Source organism: Chiroxiphia lanceolata, chromosome 3 (genome assembly GCF_009829145.1).
Source record: "Chiroxiphia lanceolata isolate bChiLan1 chromosome 3, bChiLan1.pri, whole genome shotgun sequence".
NCBI lineage: Eukaryota > Metazoa > Chordata > Aves > Passeriformes > Pipridae > Chiroxiphia > Chiroxiphia lanceolata.
The window spans coordinates 10,470,265-10,484,454 of NC_045639.1; the positions used below are offsets into that span (position 1 = coordinate 10,470,265).

At 38.8% G+C, this 14,190-nt stretch overlaps 1 protein-coding gene across 1 annotated transcript in view; it reads left to right on the forward strand.

Annotated features, from left to right (window-relative positions):
- The window catches only part of EHBP1 (EH domain binding protein 1), a 213,194-nt gene that overhangs the window by 88,658 nt on the left and 110,346 nt on the right, over positions 1-14,190 (forward strand). The window contains 1 exon segment of the mRNA XM_032681211.1: positions 8,329-8,581. Within this exon segment, the coding sequence (XP_032537102.1) occupies positions 8,329-8,581 (253 nt within the window).

Genomic DNA, 14,190 nt, shown 5'->3' on the forward strand with positions numbered 1-14,190 from the left:
TGACATGCCCATTCTTGTTCCGTTTGGGTGAGATATACAACCCCTGTAAATTTTTAATCTGATAAGATTTCGGCCGTAAGGCCAGAAAGGAGCACCAGGACAGCAACCATCTCTGCTGTCCTCAGCTCCATGCCCAGATATGCAGGCTCCCATCTGCTGGACGTGTGACTTCTGGCTTGCAGCTGCTCGAAAAGCCAATTCATAGTTAATTGCCAAGTTTGAAGCTGTACTCAGCCTTTCCTGTTCAAAGCTCCAAGACTTTTCTTCCTCCAGAAAATACCGAGCCACTCTGTCATGGCAATGAAGAAGTGAGTGGGAGCAGTCCAGGGTGCAGCCATGGGATTTCTAATGCCAGGTCTAATGAGGATGCACTTCTGAGCAGCATTTTCCACCTATGGTTTATCACTTTCTTTGGACAAGCAGAATGTTTACTCACAACAGAGTTTTTCTACCTTCAGACTCCACAGAGGTCAATGTGGGTGGTGATCAAGTCCTATCATACTTTGATTGTAGTGTAGTCTCACAGCTTGTATTTCTGAAAGAGGGATATTGCCCTGTCTTCTGTATTGAGCCACTGAAGCTGTAAAGTCACTATCCTGGGCACCTTCTCCCTCCTATAAAGTTGTCAGATGTTTCTGGAGCTGCAGAAGTGAGTTGTTTCATCTTTGTAGGTACCAATATCTATGGATTAGGTTCTGGTGTCCTTATCTTTGGCTTTGTTTCCTGTCTGTTCCTTGACAGTGAATTCTCTTAGGATCATAGAAGGAGGCGGAATAACTGGGAATATAAATCACCTATTTTCGCACATCTAGTAGTCCACACACAACTTGCTCTAAGAGGCTCAGCCTATATTCCTTTCTCCTTTCTCTGCTCTAGAAAGAAGAGCTCCCTTCTCCATGGAGAAAGCAGTACGAGTCCCGTCCTACCTAAACTGCTGTCCCCCAAACCCAGCTTTTCTTTCCTTTCCAGAGAGAACCCTGGAACCTTTTCTGTCAGAAAGCAGTGGGTGTTGTGGTCACAAAATACAGAGGACTAAAGACTCAGCTCTTTCTCATTTTAGGGACAGAGAATTATAAACTGGTGTTGTTTCTTAGCACTGGAGTAGCTTGATACCTCATGGCAAGCTCAGTATGAGCAGCCTGCATCCAAAACAGCAGCCAGCTTATGTTCCTGATACACTCTCGGTGATTGAGAGGCATGTGTTTTTTCAGTTGATTCTGGTTCTTTTGGTAACATCTAGCCTATACTGTCATCCTCAGTCATAGTCGTCAACACTTTTCCATTTTTCTGGGTCTGTCTCTGATCAGACTGTTGGTCTCATCTTCACAGCTGTGGGCAGCAGTGCTGAATTGGGTGTGTGTGTACCAAATATTCCTCCCACACACTGTCGCTGTCATGCAGCAGTCAACGTACAATAACATGACAGTGATTGTGACAAACAGGGTGTCACTAGATTCTTCCCAATGTGTCATAAGATGTTTTTTTATTTGGGAGGGATGCACCTTCTGTCAGGCTCATGTGACAATAGTGTGTCTTCCTGGAACACTAAAGCAGATTGGAAGATCTGAGGGCTTCCAGGCTATCAGGCAAAGAGTGGGACATCGTGGTGTGGCATTTTTAAAGCTTTTACTGTATGATTAGTGGCTCCTCAGGGATTCTTCTGTTCACCTCAGACACCTCTGAGAAGCACTGGGTCTTCTACTCCAGACTGTAATGAGCACTGGTTGTGTTCATCTCCCCTTTCTTGGCCTTCTTGACATATGCCTTTTCTCCAGTCCTTCACAAAAAGTTGAGGAAGGGAAAAAAGGGTGCTGAGAAAAAATAGAGAAAATGAATCTTCAGTAACAGCAGGAGTCTGCTGTGTATGTCTATGGCTAATTGGACCAGTGTCTACATGGGGAGCACCAGGACCTTACCATTTTGGGGAGATTTACCTTTGGTTTGGACTACATTTTGAACTATACAATATCATCACTGTTCTCATCCTGTTGCCCAACTGCAGAAGGCTGCCCTGTTTGTTTCCCATCATTCACTCATGGTTTAGGACATTCCTTCTATTTTGAGACCTCAGTGGAACTTTCATTACTGACATCTTTCTAGGAAACTCTTTGAGACTATGCCTGCTTGTTTGCTTTTGTATCCTTAAGGGAATGTAACCTTTTTAGTGGCCACCCCAGAAGCTCAGAGAGCATGACAGAGGTTCAGGAGTTTAAGAGAGACTTTCTCCTACAGGCTTAAAGAGTCACATTACTTGTTTCACTTGTCTTGTGATCTGCTTAAATGAAGAGATTAACCTTTTATGCGTGCAGGGATGAAGTATTTTTCTATTCACTACATGTTAGTCTCTTTATCTTTTTATCTGGACAAGGCTTAATCTGGAATTTAGACTTTGCGAAAGTTCAGAGTCTTCTGTAGAATTTGTTACTTAATTTCCCCAAGATGTGCAGAGCAGCCAGCTGGAGCCTCCTTTCCTGAGTACTTTGCCATCAGATGCAAGGAGGCATGATGTGCCATTTGGCAAAGATATTCCAAGGATATTCCTATCAAGCCTGTACCGTGTGTGCTTGGAGTCACTCAGGGTATGAATATGTATGTATTGACAGTCACTCAAAGGGAAAGGAGGATTACTTGCCAGTAGATACTTGTTTCCTAGACAGATATTTCTTGTGCCTGTTCACAAACCGGCTACTTTCCCTCTATCTTCCTAATCCCATAATCATCTAACCCTGGGAATGCGAGGTGGAGAGAAACTAAAGGCGTGAGCGCTCCCAGCATCCGTGTGCACACCGTGGGTGTGGTGCATGGCAAAGGGTCATCAGCAAGCTGGCTCTAGATGCTGCTGGGATTTAAAAAGTCCTTAGTGTAAATGGTCTTATACACACAATGGAGTGAATGTGCATATGAAAAACTCACCTCAAAAAAATCTTCAGATGTGTTTCTTGGTTGACATGTCAAATTGAGGTTTATTCCCTCTGTATCTAGTAGGTCAGCTAGACATTAGAAATCTGGGGAAATCAAAAATAATCTCTTTGAACAGTATATCTCTACCGCTTTATACTAGACAAGCAGTAGATGATCATATGAGGACTACCTTTTGGATTTTTAGTCACAGTAGAACAGAACTCTAAAATCAGTTGACTTCCCCAAGTAAATATTTTGCACAGAAATTAACATCTACAAAAAATGCAAGTAGAAAACAACAACACACTTTCAGCACTCCAGATATTTTTTTTAAGTAGGTGGGGAATACAAATTTTGAAGTTGTATATGACCAATACAAGTTTCCTTCAACACACTCGAGACATGAGGCTAACTTTTTGCTGGCACCCCTTGCCATTTTAGAGCAGCATTTACTTCACCAGTATATTTCTTTACCTTGTGTGTGGACTTCTGAGCTCACTGCAGCATGTAAACTGTCACAATGCAGCACCAAACCCAGAATCCTTCTAGGATAGTCCTACAGAGAGAGCAGCACAGGAACTAATAGAGAGGAAAACTAATAGAGACAGAATAAACTCTGTCCCTTCTCCTATTTCTTACTGAAAAGTAATGTGGGTGTATTAATAAAAGACATAGAAAATCATCAGTGGTTTGTGGACATGCCAGTCATGATGCTTTCTAGAAGTCCTGGGCAGTACATTTTTACCCTGTGCTGTTTGTCAGGCTGCTCACATCCCCACCGTGCCTGTGCTCCTGCCGGTCGGGCAGTGAGTGGCGTAACTGAGTATCTTTCACATGTGGCTTGTTCTTTCATCCTCTGCCAAGGGGAAAGTGGTATGTGTGATGTTTTGGTGGAGGTTTTGTTTGGTTTTAAGGGACGTGTCACAATATGTTTGTGTTACAAAAGGCAAGTGGGTTGAAGGGCAGGGTGATTTTTGGAGATGCTCTGGCTGATTGTGCAGATAGCTAGTGCCAGAGTGATTACTATCATAAGTAGTCTTTCTCAGTGGAGTTAGGGCAAGTAATGTTTCCAGAATCTGGCACAAGAGCAGCTGGTGCTTCTGCTTTAGTAATAATTTTACCTTTCTTCTTGTCACTCCTACCCCTGTGGCTTTATTACTTAATCATGCAAAATTATTTTGTATTTGACTATTGAAGTGCCAAACTGCAAGCATCTTTTTCTTTTTTTCCCTTTCCTTTTCTTATTCTATTTTATTTTTTATTATTTTTTAATTTATATCAATGTAAAGAACTGCAATTAAAAGAAAATAGTTCCAATAAAGACTGGAGTTCTGTGTTTTCAGCTGTGATTAATGATGAGGGGGAAGCAGGGGAATCTGTGTTGACTTCCAAATGTGAAGAGGGAAATAAGCCCCTTCTAAGCTGTTGTATGTTTAGTCCCCCAAAATTCACTTCTCAGCATCCTTAGGTCCTTGAGAAAATAAGTCTTTGTTACAGAAAAGGTGACAGTGGATGTGGTTTTAAGAGCAGTGCTGTTGAGTCACAGTCCTAGCAACTGAATTTGTTATAGAGAGGCTCCTGAAGTGATGACCAACATTTGACACGAAAGCTAGTCCTAAAGAGTTTCAGAGACCCCATGGGAGAGAGCCTGTTTAAGTTCTCCAGTGGGGACACTGAAGGAAGCAGAAGGAGGGGAAAAGTAGTATCCTGGATGGCAAGAATAGGGAGAATGAGTAGCCAAGTTAAGTGGGTTCCAGCTGAGCCTCTACAAAATTCTTGTGTAGAAGTGTCTTGACAATGACATTTTTAGAAGCTTTTTCAATTTTAGTTTGGGTGTAGGATTTTGTGGAAAATTTTAATTAATAACAAGCCAGAGGTGTCTGAGCACTGATGTGCAACATTGTGTGTGTAAGGCCAAACCTGTAGTTACTGTTGAGCCAATGAAAAAAAGAAAGAATTTTGTCCTAGTTAGAGTTACAGCACTTGATCCATAGTGTTGAAATAGAAAGAATTGCAAAAACCATTTGCATTGCCCCTTAAAATTCATCAGATTTAAACAAGGATTTAACTCGTTGTTTCCAGGAGACGCTTAAAAGCAAATTAAAAATAAAAGCTTACACTGTGGTTTTAAGAGATTGTTTCCCTGAATGTTTTTAACTTCAGGGTATATTACTGACTTTCCTTCTTGTAATATTTATTTGAATGCTGGTTGTGAGTTATCAGCAAGTTTCACTCAGATATGATAATGTGTATTTATGAACAGATTCAGGTGCAGGTGCAATGATCCATCATGTGGACTTGCAGAAGCAGCTATTTGTAATTGTCCACTCTCTTGATAAAATATTTTGATATTTGAGCGAAGTTTAAAGTAGTAAAAAGTTTGGTTAAAGCTTTGTCAATAAGCTACACTATTTGAACAAGACATCTGTCATTTTTTTCTACATTTTGTTAGGTTATTTTTGTTTTTTGTATGAAACTATCTTTTGAGAGGAGATCTCCAAAACACTTCTGCTTGGTCTAGTTGGTCAGATTACAAAATGTGTGGGTAACATTTGGGTAGTATTCTGATTACCATGAACTTCAAGGCAGCGTGTCTATATGGTAAGGGGGGGGGTGTTGACTCACCTGATTTTAAAAACAGTTTGGACATAGACCTGTAAGCTTTGGCTGTAAAGGAGTCAGCTCAGCTGCAGATACCCACACTGAGGACATCTCAGGGCAAGCAAGTGCAAAACTTTTGTTTGCCATGACCAGCTGCATTGGGCACTGGCATGATGAAAGTAAGTCTATATAGAATCTTCAGTTTTAGGTTAAAATAAATGAAAAAATACGTTTTAAATTTTGGGCTTTGCTCTGATATATTTAATCTGTAGTACTGTCAAAGAATTCTTGCTTGATTTGATCATATTTGTGTTTTTAATAATTTCTGCCTAAAATGGTTTATTTCCCCCTATCAATTAAGTTATAGACCTTCAATATTATTTCACTGTGACTTTCTCTGAAAGAGCTTTCTTACAGGGATGTGGGCTTATGAGCAAATCACCACACATAAACTGGGGTGTGAGCTTAGTACACATCACCTGCTGTGCAGTAACTACTCTTTCTCCCAGGATAAGTACCCAGTAGTTTATTCCCTTTTCTTAAGGGATAAGCATGTTGTGTTTACTCTGGGGTAGGAGTAAACACATGCACTGACATACTGCAAAAAAACACCCCCTGATTTTTCCTGCAGTAGTTTGTCTATATGATCATCTGCTCAGAGATGAAATGTTGCTTTACGACACTCAGGTGAGGCTTAACCAGTTTAAACAGTAACAGAACCTATATTTTAGGTTTAGCTAACACTGTTATTGCACCCTGATTATTTGGTTTTTTACTGTTAGTTACAAGCATTTTGATTAATTAGTTGTTCCTCTCATATTCTCACTCGACTATTCTCTGGCTGCAATTACATCTCCCTCATAACTTTTCTTTTTCCTTCTTAAATATGTTATCCCAGAGGTATTACTATCAATCCTGATGGGCTCAGCCTTGGCCAGCAGTGGGTCTGTCCTGGAGCCAGCTGGCATTGGCTCTGTGGGACATGGGGGAAGCTTCCAGCAACTTCTCAGAGTAGCCCCTCCTGTAGCCTCCCGCCCTGCTACCAAACCCTGGCCATGCAAACCCAATACAAACCTGCAGTATTGTCTGGCAAAGAATAATTTTATTTTGTTTCACCCTGCTGAACTCTACCTCAATCTTGGATGAGTGATTTATCTCCTGAGGGTCCACGCTGGGCTTAGATAAGATTTTGATTAATTTTTTCTGTTATTCCAGACAAGCCCATTTGATTTCTACTTTCTGACCATAGAGAAATGATCCATCATTTTGGAAATGGACCCTTAGAAACAGTGTAGAAGAAAATCTGATAATGTAGTCTTTGAGGTTCAAATGCAAAAATCAAGAAGAAGAGCGTTAGAGCTGTGAGATTCTTTCTAAAGTGAAATCTTTCCAGTCCCTGGTAGGTTTCTGTTGTCCTGAGAAGAGCGAAAGCCTTTCCTGCTCCGAGCCTTTGCTCTGATCTAGTGAGTAGTTACTACTCCAGTGCATAGATAGGTGAAGTTTCTACCTGCAAGTAGGGATCATATTCCTGTCCAACTAGGAATGGCTCTTGTTCACACTGTAGGTTATAGTTGGTCACACCTTGGGCTTTGCTAATGGCTGGAGACAGGGTGAACTGGATGTTTACTATCAGGGTAGAGAACACTCATATTTTCTAGCAATTCACCAGGATTAGCATCTTCAGTACATCATCCATCTAAACCCACATAAAAACACTGCTGTTTCTTTTGCTGCCTCTTCCATTTGTTAGTGGTGTGACTAGTGATTTTGTGTTACCAAATATTTCTTTAGTGAAGAAAACCACTTCAAACTCCATCTTTTTGTTGTTTAGACTCTTGTTACGAGTAACTTTTAGCGTTCCTCTGTTAAGGCTTAAAGGTATGTGTAGTCTGATTTAGTAACTATGCATCTGAAAAAGAAGCACTTTTCATTAAGAATAATGTGAAAATGGTTATTGAAAGTTAGGTTTTAATGACATTACATTGAAGGTCCTATTTGCATAGATTTTGAAAGTGCATCACATCCAGTATTGAACTGAGCTTCTCATTATTTGATGCTGCAGGAAGAGAAACAGTAAGATTAACATGACTAAGTGTCTTTGTAAGAAATTTTGTATTACTATATGGGGATTTGTATTATTCAATATCCAAATACCATTCACTTTAGAGTAACAGACACTACAGAAAGGACCTTACACAGAGAACTGCATGCAGCTCTAGGTTGCCAATAACTTTTTGTTGTACAGCCCAAATAAAAGAGAAGCAGTTTGATTGTCTGTCTCTTTAGGGTTAATTTAAATTCAGTTTTACTGTGAGACTGTGTGTTGTTACCAGGAGCACACGTGTTTTGAAATGTAATTACTGGTCATACCTAATAACTGATCTTTAGTTCAGTCATTTTAAGAAATGAAAAGACCACCTACTTACTATCACCATTATAAATCTAGTAATGTTATAAAATAAAGACTATCTTTTTTCGTTATTAAAGTAAATAATTAAGGACATTTTGTTAGGATGCAAATTCACTAATAGTCTATGAAAATGTTTTAAAATGTTGCAATACCATGTGTGTGACAAATAAGGAAACTAATAACTATTTAGGTTGAAAGAACTTTAATAAGTGAGAAAATGAAACCTATTGAATATACGCTAAATGAAGCAACCTTTTGAAAAGCCTATTTTTGAATAAACAAGCATGAAAATTCACCTAAGGCATAATACTTTATGTATTGAGAGTTAAAAAGCAGACCTTCTCATATGCCTGATAAAATGGTTTCAATTTTTTTCTTTGTTAAATCTGTTGAATGCTTTTTTTGTTCTTTGGTAGAGCTGCACCCTGAAATAGCTTCGTCTTCAAAACCAGAAGAAAGTTTCTATGCGGACAGTTACAATCCCTTCAAGGATGAAGATGCCCCAGACTACTTAAACCCATTTGATGAGCCAGATCACGTGTCTGAAGCACTTGGAAGTGCAAGAGATTCTCCTCCACAACCTGCAAAAAGGAAAAACGTCAGGCCAGTGGATATGAGCAAATACCTCTATGCAGATACCTCTAAAGCCGAAGAGGAAGAGCTAGATGAGTAAGTATGATTCTTCATCTTTGAGCAGCTTTGGAAGCATTAGTGGGATCCCTGGCTTAATCTTGAGGTGTATTGGGTTGAACCATGGTGATCCTTAATCACTTCCTTAGGACAGATTGATCCTTAGGCAGCTCAGCAGCGGAAAATACCATACCCCCAAGTCATGTTATTCAGCTGAACATGATCAGTTAGGAAACTCTTTTGCGTCTTATTGATAGCAAACTACTTGAGAGGGAACAAGTCTGTGTACCTTTCTGGCACTTCATGCCCTGACAATTGCAAATGAGCCAAAAATTAAGGAGCAGAAGAGCTCGATCCTTCCTCTCCTTTTCGCCATTATTTTTCCTACATAAAATAATAATTTTTATTAACCATAATGGAGAGTTTGTTTCATTTTGGTGCAGTATGTAAAAAGGAAGAGCATTTTGCAATCTGCCTAGCACATTTTTGAGAGTCCCATAAATTTAATCTTTATATGAGAAAGTTAACACCATATATACTTGCTTAGGTTGTTCCTTTTATCATGACCACCCAGAAAACTTTTATAAACACACACTGACTGCCTCGTAGTACAGTATAGAAACTATAACAGGGAGTGAAAGTTTTCTGCAATTGCTGCACAGCTCAGGAGATTGGAAGGTGTATCCTTACTCCTTGTTTGTGGTCATTAGTCACCAACCACACCACTCATGAGACAGTTTATGGTGATTACATGCAAGCGATTTTACAGACAACAATTCTAATTAACATTTAATTTTACATTATTTATTGAGATTTATCATGGCATGACATTTGCATTACTTTTAATATTAGCACAGGTATTCATTGTATCATCATCTTTCTGTTTCTCTGTTTATAGCTGTGTTCTAGGGAATTGAAGAATTCCCTGTGCACTCTTAATAGAAACACATAAAGGATTCAGCAGGGTTTTTTTCCTTTTAAAACTCTGTGGCTGTGGATTTGATGTTGTTGTTTAGTCTGTGAAAAATAAAACAAACAAATAATAAAGGAGGTTGGGGATGATGCCTCTGCCAGCTCCATTTATCAGGGCAGTGCCTGAACAAAAAGCACTGGCTGCTGTGTCTTCAGAGTGCAGTGTGATCACCCTGATGGTCACACCAGGCATTGTTGGTCATTCTGTGGTCACCAGAATCTGCAGGGAGAAAAAAAAAAGTATACTTTACACCCACTAAGATATAGGTATAGAGGACAGCAAAGATTGAGACGAGCAGAAAAAGAAAAAGCTTCATTGATGAGCAAGTGAAGAATTTTCTCTGGTTTATATTTTTTCTCTGTTTTATCTTTTTTTTAACCAAAGATAAAAATAAACTCCCCACAGGTGGAATCTACTGGAATATAAAGCTGGGTTGTGTTTTCATGATAAAGCAACGTCCCATGGGGAGATGGAAGAATAAGCAGTCAATAAACATTGTAAAAACAATTTTTTACATCTTTCACATAAGTTTTTTATGTCCTGACTACCAAAGTAACCTTCCTCTCCACATTTTTCTCCCAAGCTGTAGAAGCAACATGTCATAGAAAAAGACTTGGAGACCATATGTTGAATGTATTGGGTAGGAGCGTGGCAAGGGAAACCTTTGAATTTTTATATTGAACGCTCTGGAGGAATGAATATAATGATAAAACTCCAGGCTAGGAACACAGGACACGTGATATTAACTCACACCTACAAACACTATTTCACCTTACCTCATGTCATTAATTTTCAAATCTTTAAGCCGAAAGTTTCTGCTAAGATATGGTATGGTGAGCACCAAAGGGAAAATTTTCTTGGCATTACCACTTGGTAGTTTTTGCGTGCCCTAAATCATGAAGGCTTATGTCCAGATGTGTATTGATTTTTATCTACTGTGAATATTGATGCTTTTACTATTTACCTAAGTGGGTAATCTTCTTCCAAAGCTATTAAAGTCTAGCCTTCAGTGTCAATTTGTGGCAGAGAGTTCCACAAAAAAACCAAGATCTTAAATGAAATGTGTTTCCTTTGTTGATTGTAAATAAATTACCTTTCCAATCTCATCCCCTCTCTTCTGCTGGCTTATCAAAACAACAATTAGTAGTGTTGGATTTACCTGCTGTAAACAGTTGTTGTCTCGTCTATCTCTAGCTTGTTCACCATTACTTATCTCTTGTCTGAGTTAACTTTTTCAATCTCTCTTCATACAGAAGTCTCTTCATCTCTCTAATCATTTCCACTGCACGTCTCTGGACCCTGTTATTTCTCCTGCTGTATGTCTATTTTAAGATGTGTTGACTTGGCCTGAGCAGTGTAATCAAGACAAGGCTGAAAAACTGAGTCATATCATGGCATTAGACAACTTTGCATATTATTTTCAACCTCTCTCCTAATGTCTTGTCTTTTGACTTTTTAAAAGTTTTGTTTCATTTTGTTTCACTGGTCAAGTGCTTTCCTCAGGTGTCGTTTTGAACCTGATAGGTGGAATTCATGAGAAATGGAAGGCTCCTGAAAGACATTTGCTGTCAGTCAGGAACTACAGTGTATTTTTATCCCTATGTCTTAAATGTTTAATTGGAGTTCATTTAATGTACTGCTTGGCATTTTCCTCTTATATTTTGTGTGAAATGCAATGATATATCCTGGGAACATGGACACATCAGTTAACATCTGGACCCTTGTCCCACTCTGCTCTGGCAGATCCCTAGTTCTGATTCTGGACTTGGAGCTTACACAAAGTGCCCCAAGAGCTGAACTCTGACGCTAGTTTTGTAACAGACTCTCATTGTAATCTTGTAAAAGTTACTTAGCCTCACTGTGCCTCTGTGAAGGATTTACCTTGGGTAATTTGCTTCATTGAAACATATTTCACTAATGGTTGTGAAGATAAGTAATATTTCATAACACATGCAAAGCATAGTCACAAGCATAAGCATCATGAGGCATTGCATGGTATTGAAGGACTTAGATGAGTCAGTACATTTATTTATTCTGCTGTAAAACTATGCTCTCAAAACATACTTCCTCTGACTAGATTGAGATCTCTACCTAGGTAGAGATAAGGAACACATTTTCCTTTTGTTAGTTTGGACATTTGAATGGTAGTGGAGAATCCTGCTTTTGCCTTTTTGAATTTTATACATTAAAATCAAAATGGTAGGTGGCAACCTGTTAATGAAGGACAGCACACCTTGTGAAATTAAGTTCAATTATTTGAAAATAGCGCAGCTCACAACTACTTAATGTATAATGCTTTCAACCTTAGTACTTCTGATTGGCAGTATTGCCTGATCTTTTAACCCTGCCATACTGACAGCTTTGCGTTTCCTTCTCAATAAAATGTTGATTGTTTTTTTCCAGTTAACTGGTAACACTGATCCAAATAACTTTTAAATTGGTCAGAATAAAACTTGCTTTCCAATATCATTTGGCTCTGTGGCTTCTTATCTCGTTAATCATTGTATGGCTTAGAATTATGCTGTCTAATTGGCAAGACTATCGAGTTGCCATCTACTGAAGCTGCCTGTTGCACAAGAAGCCACAAGCCACGTTGTCAGTGATATTTTAATGCCAGGTCGTTTGTCACGTCTGGGATTTTTTGATTTTGTGGTGGACAGTCTAGTAGCTCTTCAGACAAATCATACTATGTGGGTCAATTAAATGACTTCACCAAAGCAAAAAGTACGGGGCTGATCTCAGAGAAAAGTGCTTTCATATTTTCCAGCTAAGGCTTTTTTCAGCCAGGCTTTTCATGGGCTTAATTTCTTGTATAGCCATGTGGAAGCCGTTGGACCAAACTCTGCGACATATATCAGACTTTCATGGTTTCAAACTTCACAGCCTCTTCAGGAAAGAAACATTTTGGTGGTTTTTTTCTGTATTAAAATGAATTTATCAAAAATCTGTCTCAATATTTGTAAGAAGAATTAAAAGCAGTGCAGGGGGAAGGTAGAAAGTAGCACATGTGTGTGTTTGTTCTGTACACGTATGTGTCTCTTTCTGTGACTAAAATGTGAGGGTTTATCTGGCTTTCAAGCAAGTTCTTCTCTAGAAAAAAAAGGGCAGTGACTTGTCTCTTTTAGCACTTCCTTCTGGTTCAGACAGAGGGTACAATTCTTCAGGCTGATGCATGCAGTGCAACGAGTTCTGGAGCACAAAAATTAAAAAAAATAGTTCTTCCAAACCTGTTTACTCTCATCGATAAGGTGTTAGGTTTTTTTTCACACCAAAATAATTTTAACACCTTAAAAATACACCTTTCTAATTCAGAGTACACAGAGGTGAATTCCTGCCAAACATGCTGTGCCTGTTGGCTGTTCCGAAGGCAGACTTGTTGAACTAAATCAAACCTTGTGCTGTCCCATAGAATGCATTGTTCTTCAGCCTTTATCTCTTTTATCTTCATTTTCACCTCCCTTTGAACTCTCTAGTGTCTGAAGGCAGCTGAGCTGGGCTGTCAGCTAAATTAGAGCTACTGACAGCTGGATGCATTCTCCACTCCAGCCTGAATACCTTCCTTTTCCTACTGTCTCCAAACACCCATCTGTTCCCATTACCTTGTTATTTTGGTGTTACCTTTAGTTTTGACTGCCCTGGTGGCTTTGCTGCTTGATGGGCAGCAAAGTGGGAACACCTGAAAGTTGCCTTCAGTCAACAGATGAGTTATTTTAGTGTTAGTCTTTCCTTTTGCTTCAGGATCTGGATATCTTTTTCTATAAGGAGCAGATTCTTAGGAAGATTTGGAGGTTTTATGCCTGATTTTCATTTATCTGCTTTGGAAAATTTTGCCTTTTAGAAGCAGACTTATTTTCTGTGGTGTGGATTACTAATTGCTTCCTTTTTCTCAGTGAAATGAGTAAACTGCATTAAAATAAATTCTAAAATCATTTTCATACTAAAAATACAAACAAATGAGAGAAATTTCATGTTGTGTGAAGGGCAACTGGATGAATAGTTGGTTTTTCACTTGTCCCCAAATTCTGCTGTTGTATTTCTTTAAAAACAGCGTGTACTAGCTCATAACTCTTATCCTGAGAGGGAATTTGTAAATCATCTAGCTAGGTAGGCTCTTGTCTGATGCTGCATGCATTATTGTTTCCATCCAGAGTTGAATTCTAAGGGACTTCAAGGGACTGAGGTTATTTTCTGTGGTTAGTTACACTGTATGCAATAACTGTATGTAGATAGATTGTTGGGAATCACTCTTAGTTACATAAACATAGTTTGAGATATATGATAAATATATCTTGCAAGGGAAATATGGGCTAGAAAGGAATTAATTAGTTTATCCATTTCATAACTCACCATCCAGTTTTGGATTGCAAAATGTGAAAAGCAAATATTATTAGTGTAATAATTCAGTGCAAAGAAGGTTCCCATAAGTATCCTTACCAGGATACAAAATTGCTGGCTCCTTTAAGTGTGTAGAAAAAGCCATTATTGTTATATTATTGATTGATATTTGATGTATCAAATTAATATAAAATATGGCAATGCTGTGGAACAAATGCAGAGTTGGAACATGAATGCTAGAGTTAAGAATAATTCTTTGGACTGTATCTACTTGTTTCTTAAGTAAGGTTTAGTTATAAAAAGCACTTTCAAAACAGACAAATGATGGCTACTGGTATCT